This window comes from Talpa europaea, assembly GCF_964194135.1.
Source record: "Talpa europaea genome assembly, chromosome: 6".
NCBI classification, from domain to species: Eukaryota; Metazoa; Chordata; class Mammalia; order Eulipotyphla; family Talpidae; genus Talpa; species Talpa europaea.
Genome location: NC_140072.1, coordinates 78,764,806 through 78,782,617, shown reverse-complemented (window position 1 = coordinate 78,782,617; position 17,812 = coordinate 78,764,806). Strand labels below are relative to the sequence as shown.

At 36.0% G+C, this 17,812-nt stretch overlaps 2 protein-coding genes across 3 annotated transcripts in view; one reads left to right on the top strand and one right to left on the bottom strand.

Annotated features, from left to right (window-relative positions):
• Positions 1-2,780, top strand: part of RCBTB2 (RCC1 and BTB domain containing protein 2) — a gene marked incomplete at both ends in the record, with an annotated part of 29,768 nt that extends 26,988 nt beyond the window's left edge. For both annotated transcript variants that reach the window (XM_084234618.1, XM_084234617.1), the window contains one exon: positions 2,640-2,780. In XM_084234618.1, the coding sequence (XP_084090744.1) occupies positions 2,640-2,780 (141 nt within the window). The remainder of the gene's footprint in view (positions 1-2,639) is intronic.
• A 6,747-nt stretch (positions 2,781-9,527) lies between these two features.
• RB1 (RB transcriptional corepressor 1) overlaps positions 9,528-17,812 on the bottom strand; it is a gene marked incomplete at both ends in the record, with an annotated part of 147,667 nt that continues 139,382 nt past the window's right edge. The window contains 4 exons of the mRNA XM_084234616.1: positions 9,528-9,601; positions 11,947-11,990; positions 12,516-12,658; positions 16,696-16,726. Coding sequence (XP_084090742.1) covers positions 9,528-9,601; positions 11,947-11,990; positions 12,516-12,658; positions 16,696-16,726 — 292 coding nt within the window. The remainder of the gene's footprint in view (positions 9,602-11,946; positions 11,991-12,515; positions 12,659-16,695; positions 16,727-17,812) is intronic.

Genomic DNA, 17,812 nt, shown 5'->3' with positions numbered 1-17,812 from the left:
GAACGAGGCCTAATGTCCAAGACTTTTTCACATTTCCTATTTATTTGAATTACTTGTATGTTTACCTTCCTTCTAAAATGTAAGCTTCTTGAGGAATAGCAGGGACTTTTTTCAGTTCACAATCATCTTCCTAGTGCTTAAGATAGTGCCCAACACATAGTAGATGCTCATTAAAGACTTAATGAATGGTGAACTTTGCCTACAGGGATAGCATATTTTACTACAGATTGTCCAACTAATTACTGTACCCTAAATTAGTGTAATGGACTACAATTAAAAGAGACACATTATAAAAGATTTTATATAAAAAGGACAGTATATTCGATTTGTTTTTTTATTTGCTGACTCTAATAAGCAAGAAATGGGCTTCTTCAGCAAATTGTTATCCTTCATGCTAGACGACCACTTAATACCTTATTAACATGAGTCAGGGATTATCTGAAGCATAGTTTATACCTTGTTTAATCCGCATAAGAACCTTACAAGATGTAGGTGTTATTATTAGTCCCAATTTACAAATGAGGAAACTGAAGCCCGGAGACATTAAGCTAGTAAATTGCAGTGCTGGAATACCATATATTTAAATATCAATTCTCTGTTGCCCCTCATACTTTAAAATGAGCAGTTTATTAGTTGATTCCACAGACACTCACCTAGTGCTTGTTTATTGTATGCCTGCTACTGTTCTAGGCATGCAGAGTATAGCAGGTGAATAAAATTAACCAAAATCTCTGCCTTCCTGGAAATTTTTAGTGAGGGCGATAGGCAAAAATAAACGAATATAATATATAGTATGTTACATGATGATGAGTAATATAGAAAGAATATAGGAAAGGGAGATGCAGAGTGCCCTGATGAGATTAAAGGTGAAATTATAAATAGTAATCAGGGAGAGGTGTCACCGAGAAAGTGACTTGAGCACAGACTTTGAAGGAGGTGTGGAAGGAGCTCTGAAGTCACATGCTGGGAGGACACTGCAGATAACAGAAAGAGCAAAGTGAAGGCCCTGGTAATAGGACAGCCAGTGGGGTGTGAGTGGACTAGAGCAAGGAAGAGGAAAAGCAGTAGGGGAAATGAAATGTACGTGAGGACAGGCAAGATTAAGGGATGTGAGTTCTAATATGAGAGAGTCATTGAAGGGTCTGGAGAGGAGCAGACATGATCTGAATGACATCTGGAAATAATGTAGCTGTGGTGTGAGGGTGACAGGGGCAGTTAGTTAGGAAACAGTATCACCCATTAAATAATGATGGTGGAGCTGTCCAAGTTGTTAGCTGAGGGGATGGCAAAAGTGGATTTTGGTAAGGCAGGCAAAGCCAACAGGACTTACTGATGGATTGAATATGGGGTGAAGGAAAAAAGCAAAAAGCAACTGATTGTTGGATGTGTGCATATACTGGTATAGATATCAGTATTGCTTATTTTTTTTTAGAAGTGGGGTATAGGCCAGAGTCATCGGGGGTGAGATCATCTGCTAGAGAGAGCAGGGAGCAGAACAGGCAGATGTACAGAAACACACCGCTAAGGGGAGCAGCGGGCGAGACAGGAGAGGTCTGCTGCGCCATGTGGGTTGCTCCTGGCCGGCCAGGGATCGAACTCGTGCTGCACAGGCCGCTGACAGCCTCACAGCGCTGTGCTCAACCCCTTGCAGAACCAGGGAGGCCCTTTTTTTTTTTTCCCCACCTTTGGTATTTGCTATAATTTGTGTCTGAGGAAAAAGTCCTATATACAATGTGCATATATAATTGCTTGCAGATCATTTTGGGCTTTGTCTATTTTATAAATTAGTCTCAGTGACAGAGAGAAAACTGCCCACCACCTGTAGCACTTTGTCCTGGGCCAAAGTGGCCATGCAGCCCAGGGTCTGAGGCATATTGGTGGGAGTCTGCATGTTGACCTCACTTTCACTCTAATTTCTCTGGTGCCAAAAAAACATACAGCCACCTTCATTTTCATTTCAAGATTACAGATCTAATCAACAGAATTACTATAGGATTATTCTTGGCATTACAGTAAGCCAGAAAATAGCAATCTGCGGAGTTTCACTTAGCAGTGAGAAAGTCTTAACTTCTTCAGAGCATTTCAAAGCATTTTCCAAGTTAAGATTATTGAGGTATGTGTGGTCTGATGAAATCCAACTTTTGTCTTTTTGTAAAGGATAAAGAGTGTATTGGCTTGCTAATGACTTTAGTTTTGTAGTGTGACCATTTTTTAATGGCTTAATCTTTTCTCACAAACTCTTTATAAGGGCAGAAATAGTAAAGCCCTTACAGGAATATAAAGGAGGGATGTTGTACTTTTAACAAATAATGAAAGTAGAATGAATACAAATATTGTCACAAGAAAAAGGTACAGAATTGATGCACATAGCACATAGGCACCTATCTCTGGGAAGTCAGATTCTTTGTATTCACTGTTGTGGAGGAACTTGAATGTTTTACTCTGTTGTTTTCATTTTTCCTAAGCACAGGTTATATTAGCTATGCAAGTTTTTAACTGTTCTTTAGATATTGACATAATAGCACTTCTTCTTAGCTATCAAATATTTCTTCCCTTTCCTGTGTATTTTAGGAATATTCATGTTATGTTGCATTGCATTGGTAAATTAAAATTTGCTGAAACACTTTTATTGTTCCTAGGATTTAGAAGAATTCTGCTTCAGGTTTTGCATAAACCATTTGACTGTAGTAACACAAACTTCAGGTTTTGCAGAAATGGACCATGATCTCCTGAAGAACTTTATCAGCAAAGCAAGCAGAGTTGGAGCCTTTAAAAATTGATCCTTAGCTGTGGGAAACAATTTTAGCATTTTCATTTTCACTGCAAAAGCCAGAGAATAATTCCTATTTAATAGTATTTATGATGAACTGCATTTTGCTGAAAACTTATGTTCTGTCAAAAGGATTGTGGTCAGTATTCCCATTTGTTGAAATTCAAAGTTTACATAGAAGGCATTAAAATGTTCTGATAGATGTGATTAAGCTCAGGGGAAAGAAAATGAAAATGTCTTATTATATTTATTATTTCTTCTTTTGAGTCACTTAAGTTGGACATTTTTATTAAATGGTCTAAGTGTGTGTTTTGCTGGCCAAATGTTCCCTTATTCAACAGGCTGATACTTGGACAAGAAATGCTGTCACTACCATGTTTTCTGCATCAAGCACAGTGCCTCGCATACAGTAGGCACTCAGTTAATTTTTTATAAAACTTAGGTATGCCCTGACAATAGATTCATTTGCAGGATAGTGGATGAAGGAGTAACTTGCACAAATACAAATTTAAAAGTTTGTAGCTATTGAGCTTCATATCCTTCAGGTAGATGTGCTGAGAAACAGTGGCTAATTTATAACATTAATTAGGATTCACAAAGGCCTTGGCAATTGTCAGGGGCTCAAGGGCTAATTTCAATTTTCTTTTTATTTTGAGACATTAATTCTTACATGGAATCATTAAATATGAAGTGTTGTCTTTGAATGAATGTTTCTGGGCTCATCTGCCTTACAAAATTGCATATCCTTTCACATTTGTGTTAAAAGAGATTTGCCCCCGTAAGCAAAACTGATTGTGTTTTTCTTGTAGTTGACTTTTACATCACTATAAAGCAAGTCCCTTAATGTGGCATGGTATAGCCATAAAGTAATAGCTGAAGAGCAATTGATACTTATGTTTTGTGGTCAGCATTAAGAAAAATGAGATGAATTTATACTTTTTAGATTAAAACAACTTATACAAATGCAAAAGAATAGCTGGAAGGTAGGATATAGATTCTTCTCATATGTATTTCACAATATGATACTATGTAAAGAAAATGCTTTTGGAATTAGAAACCTTGTTCAATGCTGAACTATTTGATAATAAAAGCTTATTTGCAGATAATAGAACAAATGTGTTGTAATTCCTCAGAAAACAGCAAAATTATATTAACCACGTTTTTTGGATATATATAAATCCACTTGATATAAACTTCTATTTTAAAGCAGTTACTCAGGTAATAGTATCATAGCAAAGTCCACCCTAAAACAAATGATTTTAAAACAACTTAATTACAATTCATATTGTTGCCTGTGACTGCGCTTTATTGGAGAGGTCACTTTTAAAACCTTACTTTCCTTTTGTTTATCTGTATCTGCAGACATTATCTAGTAGAGGGAGCATAATCTCAGGTGCCTCTAGTTCTAAACCAGAAACCTACTTTTGAAAAAAAAAAATAGTCTTAATTAGTTGTTATTTTAAAAGTTAGGAATATGCCATTTGTTTTTATTTTTTGGTAGATTTTCAGTTTTATCCAGCAAAGGAACATTCAGACCTGGGTATGACCTTTAGCTCCCCCGGTTCTGGTAGGGTAGACAACCACAGTTTTTGTTTCTGATCTCTCCTCCTCACCTTCTGATGCTAGTCCTAACTGACCAGAGCCTTTACATCTTTACAATGTCTTCCAAAGCCTTATTAAGAAAGGTTGGATGCATTTTTTTTTCCAAGATATATTTATTTATGCATACAAGGACTGGGGTACAGGTCAGAAGCACAGGAGGGTGAGAGAATTCACCAGAGCCAGAGCAGGAAGCAGAACAGGCAGAGGGACAGAAGACACTGCTGAGGGGGGAGCATCAGGCGAGGCAGGAGAGGTCTGCTGCACCATGTGGGGTTCTCCCTGGCCGGTGGGGAATCAAACAGGCACTGCAGAGGCTGCGCACAGCTTCACAGTGCGGTGCTCAACCACTGAGCCACCAGGGAGGCCCTGCTTGGATGCATTTTTATCTAGATTTTCTGAGCACTGTTATATGCAGTTTTGTACTTGTATATCTCAGTGATTCTGGGTATAATATAATTTCAAACTTTTACAAAACACATATTCAAGGATTCTAAATCAGTATACTCAAAAAGCTTCACAAGTAATTTTGATGTTTAGCCAAGAATATGAGTATCATTGCCTTAGCCCTTAAAACTGGGGACTCTAAGTAATAAGGAAGAACTAATTTTAGACCAGGTTGAAGCTCACCAATGAGACCCATGGAGACATGTCTCTGAAAATACTTGCTTTATTTCTGGCCTTTGAGGATAGGCTTGCCATGAACACTCCTGTGTAGTGGATAAAAACACTATTTCTTGTATTTCTAACAGATGGATATAGAGCCTTAAAACCCTGCTCTACAATTAGGGATATAGGAAAGAAAAGGTATAACCTTTTTTTATAATGACACTCCTTCAGGAACTAATGGATACTTTTCTTCTACATAAGCTCATCTTAGATTTTTTTTTACCCTTAAGTTTTGTTTCTTCTCTACTTGCTTGAGGAAATTCATGTTTTAGTGCTTCCAATATAATTATACCCTTACACAGAGAAAGGTTAAAATTTTACAGGAATAAAATACTGTCCTTCTCTTTAATAGAGGTTTGTGAAGATACCATTAAGTGCTTTATAAAAAGCAAAGTTTAATGTTCCTCAGCTGACACCTGAAGAAATTGTCACAGTCATTCTGGATAACATGGTGAGGTTCATCTAGATGCAAGATTCTTTATCAAAAACAACGAAAATGAAGCAACTATAAATTACATAGTGTTCTAAGAACTGCAAAGAGAAAAGAAAAATTATGATACTACTATCTTTAACTCAGTCTTTTCCAAAATATGAAGACATAAACTACTGATTTTGTGTCATTAAATACAGTTAAAAACATTTTCTGTGTAGGAAGTAATGCATGTTGATCTATGGAATAAATTTAAACTTTACTGTTAAATTTTTATCATCACAATTTACAAGTGTAGTCCCCAAATAATGGACATAAAAACAGATTTTTAAAAATAGATCACCACCTCAAGTTCATATTAAATAAGCATGTTTTAATCCTACTCAGACTTTAGTGTTACCATAATACATTACTCTGTAAGAAGCTATACCTATAGAAATGTAGTATATCTAGAGATAAGGTTTCATTCATGTTATCCTGTGAAATATCTATTTAGTTCAGTGAAAAATTATAACAAATGAATCCTTTCCAATGCTGGGTACACTATTTAACACAAAAATATGCTTCTTTAGGCACATTTCCATGGGTGATCCAGATGGTAATAGAATTAGCATGTAGAATCCCTTTCCCCCCATTTTTAGCTGAAAAATATAATACAAAGTAAATAAATTTGAACTTATCCCCTTTTTAAGAAAGAATTATTGGAATACCAAATTAATCTTCAGAAGTGATCAATTTTCTACCACCTATACAAAAAGTGTAGGGCCTAAAGGCTGCTTGATTTTTGTCTTGACCTAAGAGACTGCATTTCATCTAAGAGTCCCATCCAACATAAATACAGGATATTGAGTTATATTTGCTGTTTTTCCAGCTATAACCTTTTTTTTTTTTTTGAGGGTAGGGGGTATAGGAAATAGGCAGGTCAAGGCAATAGGTGACAAATGCTGTCACACTTTTGAGAGTGACACAAAGTAAGGATTTTGGCTGGCATGGTCATGGAAAATCTTTGAGCTGAGTTATGAAAGAGGAAGAAACCAGCTATAGAAAATTTGGGGGGCAGAGCACTACATGCAGAAGGAATAGCAAATATAAAAATCTAGGGTGTGGTGTTGTAGCTAATGAGAAATGGTCAGTGAAGCCAAAGCACTGAGAGCAAGAAAAAGTAGCAAGAGGAGAGAAGGGAGAAGAAGGAATGGCTTCACAGGTCAAAAAAGGGTGAATAGTTCAAGTCCAGTAGCAATGTAAATCAATTTACATTTTAAAAAGAAAATCTGCTTGTGGTGATGGTGTATGGGTGCCTTGGGGAAGGAAATTCTATGGGGACTCAACCTGAGGGGGTCGGGGGAAGCAAACATTGTCTAAAAAAATTTTTAAAAATGATAAATGTTAAAACAAAAAAAAATAAAAAAAGAAGATGCAGTATATATATATATATATATATATATATATATATATAATGGAATATTACTCAGCAATCAAAAAAGATAAACTCATGCAATTTGCAGCAACATGGATGGAGCTGGAAGGGATCATGCTCAGCGAAGTAAGCCAGAAAGAAAAAGAAAAATACCAGATGGTCTCACTCATAGCAGGAATTTAGAAAACCTAAATAAGAGACCAGGAAAAAGAATAACTATAAGAAAGAAAAAATCAAAATCAACAAGCAACTATAAACCAGAGACACACTACAGGGGTTGGGGGAGAGGAGGGATTGGGGTCAAAATCAGAGGGTTGCAACTGTATGGGGAATATAACCAAGATGAAAATGCATACATTGTGCAAAAATGAAAAATGATGTAAGAAATAAATAAAATACATATAAAAAATCTGCTTTTCTCTCTGAAGAGCTGAATGGTAAAGAGAAAAGAGAGGGAATAGGGATCAGTTAGTACTCAGGGAATAAGGATCAGTGATACACAAATTAAGAGGTGACTTTTACAGGCTTTTGGCTTGAGCAAATATTTAATAAAATGGCTAAAGACGGATAGAAACAAGGTATTTTTGTCTGATTTAGGTTTATATTATGAGAAGTCTTAGGGTGAGGGAAAACTACAAATCAAGAGTTCTATTGGTCATGAGGGGTTTGACCAGTATGAAGAGGTCAAGGCTATACATTTTATTTAAATCATAAATAAATATGGGTATCTTCTGTATATAAAGCCTGTTAAGGGCTTAGAATGGATATAGATGAAAGTTAAAAATGTAGAAGAGAACATTAGTGCACTTAATAAAAAGACCACATTAGACTATTATTAGGACTTAACTAATTTATTTAAAATAGACAAACTATTGTAGAAAGTGGTAACAGCAATTTTAAATGTACAATTTTAACCAATACAAAAAGCAATAAAGCAATCTGAAGCCTTATTTAAGAATCTCAATACACGATCTCTGAAGTTTCTAAAATTCTGGCACTAAGCCTAACATGAAATTACTAACCAAAAACCCAGACAAACGAGAAGCCCTTGACCTCAAATCTAACTGATTTGTATGGCATTCATGCAAAAATTAATGACAAACTGGAGTAAAGCTTTCTAGTGTCTTTGTTATCAAGATAACTGTCAAAAGTTTGAAACTTAATTGACCACAAAATAAAATTATTTTCTAGCAATAAGACCAGATTTCTTTTTAAAAAGAACTCTGAGTTTAGACAAAGTGATTTTCCTAAAAATCTAGTTGATGCTACTTTAAATACCTATTTTAAATTATATCATCTCTAAATAAGTTAATCACACAAGATAGTTTAAATAAACCTTTAGGTTCCAGGAGGGAAAGCGCCTCTTTTTCTAATGTATCTATTTTAATTTGAAGCTTCGCAAACCATTAGATAGTAATATGAATGTCTACCCCAAATACCTTTGATTACCTGCGATTTTGGACTAGAAATAATGTGGCTTTGAATGTGCCAGTGTTAGACCATACTGACTTCAAAGAAGAAAATAATAAGATAAGACAACTGCCAGTTCAAAAGATACATGGAAGACATGTACCATTCCAGAGAAAATGCACTCCTTCTCAAATTTAGGAGGGCAGAATAACTGCTGAGATGTAATAAGACAAATCTGTGAGGAAAAAATTAAGGCTTTGATAGTTAACAGTCTATTTATGGAATAAGATTATTTTGTATCTTGATTCTTCAGGACCCAGAAACATTAGAAAGTGCACTTGGGATATACTATATTAGGGTCCTGTGAGCAAAGTCTAACTGGAACACTTTATTTTCCAAGTATTAAATGGGTACTTTATCAATTCAGTGATCTGAATGGTATAAAAACCAAGAGTACTATTAATTACCCTCATTTTAAAGCATGAGTTGGATGAAGAAAAGAATCAATAAATTCTTACAAGTCCTGAGGTATGAGCTCTGTATCAGTAGTATGAAGGATCATAATGTTTTATCTTGCTTTCTGCTTCTATTTCAAAGCTAAAATTTATAAAACAAGCCACACAGTACATCAGATTCCATTAGTAAACTAAAATCTACTATGTAAAAAGTAGTATTTTTTCCTAGTTTCTAATAACATCTGTTCGAACAGAAGAGTTTAGAATCATATGGGCAAATGTGGGGCAATCAGCCAAATTGCATTTGGAAGACAAAACACACTTTCTAAGGTTCATGTTAAATTAAAAAAAATAAATATAAATTAATAAAAACAACAGCAAACATCACATATATGCTACAACAGAAGATGAAGTACTCAGGCTTGGCTGTTAGGCTTCCCACTTTCAGGGTATCCTCACCACTCGGAAAGCGAGAAAGCGAGCAAGTATACTTTGGAAATGGAAACATCTGCTACAAACTTTTTCAATAGCAGGATTTACACAAGATTTTTAATCTCGTATAATAACAATGTTGTAGTTATTAACTACAACATTGTTAGTGGCTTAGGAATCACCTGCATAAACATTCATAGTGCATCTGCACACTTTATATCCATAAAAAGAACTAAACATATTATTATATAGGGCCGTAAACAACCTGGGAGAGCTCTACAGTTAGATCTGTGACAGAAAATCAAGCCAGGGGTGGACACATTGCCCACCAAGATCATGAGATCCTCACTTTTCTTCCTTGTTTGAGGTATCCATACTATCGTTCACCTTCTGCTTTTGCATTCGTGTTCGAGTAGATGCTGGAAAAATGAAGAATTGTTAATAATTAGTACTGATGCTGCCAAGTAAGCTGGCAGGAGACTGCTATATTATTTTATGCTCATGTCAAACTAATGGAGCACAGCAGTGCAAAGGCAGTGGTCTCCAAATTTTTTATCACACATCTTCATCAGTAATTTTTTCCTGATCATGGACCACCATAAAATACATATGCACATAAACATACACATATAAGTTATAAAACATATCTAAAAATACATTAAATGTAGATAGGATAAAGATAAATAGAAATTACATTATTTTCTTTGTGTACCCCAAGAAGTAGTCTTACATACTCCCAGATATGCTCAGTTTTGAAGATCACTGTTCTAGAGATGATGAGACTGAGGGTAGCACATCAGCAGAGTAGAATTGTGCTCTGTAGAATCCAGAATGCTCTATTCAAGCAAGTGGTATTGGAATTTCTTTGTGTTGGGACATGCTTTGCAGGTACTACAAAGATGATATCTTGCAGCTCATTTGGATATGTACATTTTTAAAATGCATTATTAATTACAACACAGACAAAAGGCCTCTTTTAGATTATTTAAAAAATATTTACTTGATTTTTGAGATGAGCAGGAGTTCTCCACAAAAAAAGTCCAAAGAATATCCACACTAGGAGTAAACAGTAACTAAGTCTCCTCTGCTTGCCCTTCCACTCTGAACAATCCAGCACTGTGTGAAGATCTGTGAATTCAAGTCTCGGAGGAAAACTGAAGAGTGGCCCCAGGAAACGCCTTAGTTTTTGGGTTAAAACTCCTGATTCTCCCCAATTTTCCAGCTGCACAAAGACCTTGAACTTCAGCCTGGCAGACTGAATTCTCTGTCATAGCTAAGTGTGCTAGTGGAAAATGTTCTGATTACAGTAACTGATCTGTCCTCTAAGAGAGTACACGTTATTTTTCTTTACAACTTTCTGCTCCTTAATTTTAAAAAGGGTGTTTGTCGGCTCCAAAATATTTTCACATGCTTTCAAGACCTGATTTTGGTTATTAGTTTCGTGTACTGGGGGGAGGGGGGAAATCACAATTTTTAAAAGTTAAAATAGGAGTATATTAATTAACAAAATCCAAAAAGTTCACTTATCACAAAAAATTTGAACTTTTAGTATATTTAATTCTAATTGTATTCTTCAAAATAATAAACAAGGGAAAATGGTCTTAAAAATCAAAACCATTTTATTAAAAGCTTTATATTTCAAGGTTAGGACCTTAAGGGTTGAGAGACATACTGAAAGTCCCTTTTAAAAACTAACATTTCAGGGCCTCCCCAGTGGCGAAGCGGTTGAGCGCTGAGTTGCAAAGCTGCCCGCAGCCCGCAGCCTCTGCAGCACCAGTTCGATCCCCAGCTGCTTCCTGGCCACCAGAGGAGGGTCCCACATGGCGCGCAGACCTCTCCTGCCGCCCACTGCTCCCCTCAGCAATGTACTTGGGTCCTTCTGCCTGCTCTGCTCCCCGCTCTGGCTCTGGTGAATTCTCTCACCCTCCCGCGCTTCTGACTGTGCCCAGTGCATGTATAAATAAACAAATAAATAAATCTTTGGAAAAAAAAAATAAAAAGTAACATTTCAACTGGTACTGTTTTTACTGATGTGTCCTATAGGTATGAGAGTTTTAATACTTTTAAACTAAATATTTTTCTTTCCAAATCCCAGCTCTTTTTTGCACCAGATTATCAGGAAATGTTATGACGACTACTTCTCCAAGACAACTCAGTAGCACCTAGGAAACATTTATCTTTTTCCTAATGTGCTTTCTGTTTAAACCTGAGTTAATCATTACAGTGTCAGGGTTACCTATAGAATTCGATTTAATTTAGCATTCCAAATTTATGTCACTTTTTATAGCCTGAAATATGATGTTTTTTATTCTTTATCAAAATTCTGATTTACAGTAAAGAAAAACTTTTGTTTGAATAAAACCTGAAAATTAGAACAGTTCATTAATAGCAGAATAAAAGCTATTCTTTAAATAAGGGTGATATATATAAATGCTAAGTTTACAAAATCTTTTTCTATCTCTGGCACTCTTAAAGAGTTCCTCATTATAGTTCTGCTATCCTAATAGTTTCTAATTATAGTCATTCAAGCTGAAGATGTGGTTTCAGTTCTTAATCTTCCTGCACGAATGATTTTAGAAAGGGTGAATTTGACCTTCACAATCCACAAATGTATGTAGGTAAATAATACATTCCCTATTGAATTATATTTTAAATGCATAAGCAAATCTACTTAAAAGAACTATATATATTTATTGTTTCATAATGTGAAAATAGTTGGTTGTAAATACTTGTTTCATTTACATAAGGTAAAATGATTACTTACTCATTTCTGCCAGTTTCTGTTGAAATTCCCCTGGGAGATGCTTACTGCAGATTAAAAACAACATAAAATATTTCATATGTATAAATGGGAAACTCAAATTTCCAGTAACTATAGTACTTCCAGTGACTTATGTTATTCTTTTAGTAAGTAGCATTTAATTTCAAAGGCTTGTAAGTAGCTTTTAATTTCAAAGGCTTATAAATAAAACATCTAAAATGTCGCAAATTTATAAACCTATATATTCTTCAAAGGCTCTTATTAAACATAGTAGTTACCATTTTCCAAGAATAAGCATTTTAAAATCTAAAGTTAAAACTTAAAATTTTATCAACAGTTTTATTTAAAAATCAGATTTTTCAACATCTGATATTTTCATTGAATTTCAGGAAAGTATAATAGATTTATATGGTGCTCTTAAGTTTGGGATGTATTCACACTTACTGTATTGAGTAATCGTCATCACAATTTCCAAATAACAATGACATGAAAGGGACTGGTGGAAGTCAGGAACAGAGCTGGCCCTCCAGATGACTGCTCAACTACTGAAATAATTCTGAAACTGTTCCTACCTTCCATCTGCTTCATCTGATCCTTCAATATCAAAGCGTAGTTTTTTCAGTGGTTTAGGAGGGTTGCTGCCTTCAGCACTTCTTTTGAGCACTCTGTCACTGTTACACACCATTTGATTTATCTTCTGGAACTTCTCAGAAGTCTACAAATTATAGAATTCTTTTTAAAAACTCATTAAACAGCGCATTTTATAATTAGCAATCCTTAACTGTAGTCTGAGATGTGTCCAAAAATGAGGTAGAGTTATTATCTTCATTTCTAATTTTCTGTTTTACAGGATCAAATAAAGAGAAAAATCTCAAAATCAGAGTAACTGAACCTAACTCTGCCCCAATTAAATACCCATTTTTTAAAACTCTACCTGTCTCTTCCCATGAGGCAGTATTCTTCTCCACCAACTATTCTGAAAGTTGGTTACTCATTTTCAGAACATCCACATAGAACTATAGCTGCTTCTAGGAAGCATGTAAAACTCTTTGGAACCTTATGTTTGACAAATTTCTCCCCTGCCCTCCAGGGCATAACATAACCAGAGAAAAATGTCTTAAGAATTTAGTAAAGGGCCTCCCCGGTGGTGCAACGGTTGAGTGCTGGGTTGCGAAGCTGCCTGCAGCCTCTGTAGTGCTGGTTCGATCCCCGGCCACCAGCGATGGTCCCACATGGTGTGCAGACCTCTCCTGCCGCCCGCTGCTCCCCTCAGCAGTGTACTTTGTCAGTCTGCCTGTTCTGCTCTCTGCTCTGGCTCTGGTGAATTCTCTCACCCTCCTGCGCTTCTGACTGTACCCAGTGCTTGTATAAATAAATAAATAAATCTTTAAAAAAAAGAATTTAGTAAAATGTGCTATCAGTGAATAAAAATTTTGGACTCACTTTATAGGTATTATGTTGACAGATCATATATTTTAAACTATCATCGATAAAGTGTTGAGATGTTAATTCATAAAGTTTAAATAAAAAAAATCAAATCTCCAAAACTTAAGATTTTGAGCTTATCCTATGTATCTGTGGATGATTTTATACACACACACACACACACACACACACACATACACTGAGTGAGGAAGAATCCAATTGTTAGGGGGAAAGGATGTCCATGCAGGCTTTGTGGATGCCATCCCTACTCCATCAAGACAATGGGAACTACAAATCCCATGATCCCTAAAGGGAAGTTGCGAGGACCTAAGGGTGGAATTTAAGCAGTCATTTTCTCTGTTTGTAAATAAAACCAGCCATGTTAGTGGGGTCTTGGCTCTTGGCCAGTCAGGTTTGGTCATGGCGGGTCATTTGGGATTCTACGTCAGTAGAACGGGTAGGACACATTTAAGAATTTATCTCCCGGTTTTCTCCCTGAGTTGTACATTTCCTCATTCCCCTTCCCTTATAAATAAACCTTTTGTTAATCTTTTGTGTGTGCCTGCAGTGTAAGTCCCTTTTAAGAGTGCAGGTGAGGACCCACAGTCAGGCAACCCATTTTAGAGCGGGGTTGCCCTGTAACACTATCACAGCAAGGTGAAGAAAGCTTTAGTAAAAAATTCCAAAGGGAAAAACACTTATTAAGGATGTGTAAAATTCTTTCCTATCTATCTACTTTACAACCAGACTGAGGTTATTATCTCAGAGATGAGTATTAACATGTTTATTCTAACTGAAAAATGAAGTCAGATTTTCTGACAAATTAAATCTGATTTGACTGATTGATTAAACAGTAAGGATTACCTTTGCTACTTATGCTTTATTTCACCAAATTAACTAATTCCCCAAATTAAATATGAAAACAGGTTTCTATGGAACATGTATTTAGCACACATACAATAAAAACTAAATTTCCTATGTCAATTGTAAGATTTTTAGTTATCAGCTTTTTTTTTTTTTAATAGAGGCATGTTTCCTTCCTTCCTTCATTCCCTCCCTCCCTCCCTCCCTCCCTCCCTCCCTCCTTCCTTCCTTCCTTCCTTTGTTTTGTTTAGGGAGGGTGAGAGAATTCACCAGAGCCAGAGCGGGGAGCAGAGCAGGCAGAAGGACGGAAGTACACTGCACAGGGGAGCAGCGGGCAGCAGGAGAGGTCTGAGCGCCATGTGGGACCCTCCTCTGGTGGCCGGGGAGCAGCCGGGGATCGAACCGGCGCCGCAGAGGCCGCGGGCAGCTTCGCAACCCACCGCTCAACCGCTGCGCCACCGGGGAGGCCCTTTAGTTATCAGCTTTAAAATATAACATTTTTTTCAATCCTTATAGCAGTGGCAAGCAAAAAGACTGAAAACCACTTACTTTTTACATCAATCAAGATTCAACCTGATCCCACATCTCCTTTATGAAGCCTAATAGCTGTAGCTAGTCTTGTGTTAAAAGTCACAGCATTTATTTACTATTGGTAACATATATTTTAATACATGGTCTTTTAGTACAGAAACTTTTTCTTTCTGTTTATTTCAGTTTGGGGCATTGTGGAAGACAGATTCCAGAATGGCTCTCACTAATCCTATACCTCCTATTATTTATATTGCATAATCCCCCTCCCCTAGAGAACAGTTGGTCCTAGTGTTCTCTTGCTTCTGCAAAAATAATACAGCAAGGGCCTCCCTGGTGACACAACGGTTGAGCGCTGGGCTGCGAAGCTGCCCGCAGCCTCTGCAGTGCCGGTTCGATCCCCGGCCACCAGCGAGAGCCCCACATGGTACACAGACCTCTCCTGCCGCGCCCGCTGCTCCCCTCAGCAGTGCATTTTGTTACTCTGCCTGCTCTGTTCCCCGCTCTGGCTCTGGTGAATTCTCTCACCCTCCCGCGCTTCTGACTGTACCCAGTGCTTGTATAAATAAATAAATAAATCTTAAAAAAAAAAAAATACAGCAAAAGTGATGGAAAGCCACTTCTGATATTAGGTACAAAAAGACTATGACTTTTGTCTTGCTTATTTTCTCCCTCCCTCTCTCAGTGTCTTCACTCTCGTGGAAGCAAACTGCCAAGTTATGAGTAGCAAGTAGCCCTATGGAGAGGCTACAGGGCAAGGAACTGATGGACTGAGCCAAAAGTCATGGAGGACTGGCCAACATCCTACACATCCTACACATGAGTTTGCAAGCGATCCCCCTCCAGTTAAGATAACTGCAGCCCTGGCTGACACACTGATTACAGCCTTGTGAGGACAGACCCTGCACATAGCTAGCTGTGTCTGAACTACTGACCCACAGGAACTGACATAAAAAGCAACGAATAACTAATGCCTTCTTCCAACTCTCTAGAGGGTTGGCAGTGGAGGAATATATTACCAGTAATGCACACTGAATATAGGATGGCTGAATTAGTGATGTTCATGGAAGGTCAGGTAAAATAGTGTGTTCTCAGGTAGAATAACTATTTCAAAGACAAGCTTTTCTTTGGATCTTTTGAACTCTTTGGAACAAAGACCATCACATAGCAGAGTCTTGTACCCAATTCCTAATCAATTTACCAGAGAAATAATATCCTAAAAGCCTTAAAGAAGGACAAACAAAATATTTGTATGTACAGAAGGAGAAGACCAGTAGGTAGGAACTGGCTGGTGACATTGCAGTATATTGATTATATTCTGAAGTATGGAAAAACTTCCTTATCTGTGTTTTCACTTTCCATGGTTTTAGTTTCCCATAGTCAACAGTGGTACAAAATTATTATGTATAATTAAAAGATTATGAGAGAGCGGGAGAGACCATATTTCTTTTATTTCAGTATATAGTCATAACTGTTCTATTTTATTAGTTATTGTTGCAGTCTCTTACTGTGTATACTTTATAAAGTAAATTTATCATAAATATGTATGTATAGGAAAAATGCAGTCCATACAGATAGGGATCAGTATTACTCCTGGTTTCGGGCATTCCCTGAGGGTCATGGAACGCATTGCTCATGGATAAGGCGGGGACTAGCTAATATTAAATCATACTCATAATTACTGAATTTCAAAGCTGTTTTCTACATATTCTTGTGACAGGAATGCTTAGATGACAACTTTGAAATTCATTAATTATAAATGTTTTGAAATTTAATTTAATTTGAAAATAAATCTGATCTATACTTCTAATTCTATGCAACATGTCTCAATGAGATGTTTGAATACTAGCATTTATAAATTCAAATTATAGAAATCTGCTATTTCTTTTAAAGTTATAGTATATATCACATACTTCACAGAAAGAAAATACTCACCCCAAATGATTCACCAATGGATACTAAGATTCTGTTAAGATAAAATATAAATTAGTAATATAAATCATATACAACTGTGCAGAGATGAATATACACACATCCTTCTGAAATATCAGAAATAACAAATCAAAGATTTCCTCTACTCTTAGAACCACTGAAAAATTATACTCATTACAGAATTATTCTAATAGTGCTAGTCTAGTCATACACTGTGCTGGTCTCGTACATACATGGTCTTTTTAACTGGCCTTTTCAACTACCTGTCTGCAAGAATATATTCTACCATTGATCACATTTAAAGAGAGTAAAGGAAAATTTTAAGTTATACCTACTTAATTCTTCATAAATCAATGGTAAGTTATCAAAACTTCTTTCATATTTCTCATTAAAAATTCAAGTTACATTTAGCAAAAAACTTACTAAGTAATGATCAGAGTTCTAATTAGGATCTATATTGATAGACAGTAAACGCTATTTATCATATACCCTAGAATTAGAAATCTCTATAAGTTAGTTGTCCTTATTTGAACCATGCAACTTATGTTTCTTATAAGAAAGTCGAAGAATAGCATCAGCCTAACATAACAAAATTTTGATCATATCCACATAGAACTATTAAATATATAGATTTTATTTTCCTCCAATTACTTGACAAGTAGCCACAGTTCTATATAAAACATTTGACTAACCAGAATATACTGGTTACACTCTCTTAATACCTGATCAAAGACTTGTAAGCATTTTTAACGACTTTTTTGCTAAAGAACATCAACTAAGATTAGCAAATAGCCATCATTATCAGCACAAGATGGATTATCATCATTAAAAATTACCTAAGTATAAATTTTCATATGGTAGTATGGGACTATGTAAATTAAATAGCTACTGTAGCAGATTACAATATTAAATTGTAGGTATCAGTACACAGATACTCAACTACGTGAACAGCATATAAACAAAGAATGGTACAAGGTCACATGGGAGCACTTATATAATTTGCCAATTACTTTCTACTTTATATTTTCCTGTAGAGTTTAAAATTTTTATCATGAGTATGCATTACTTACATAATTAAACACACCTCACAAATATTTTCTAAGCAGTTAATGTGTCCCTT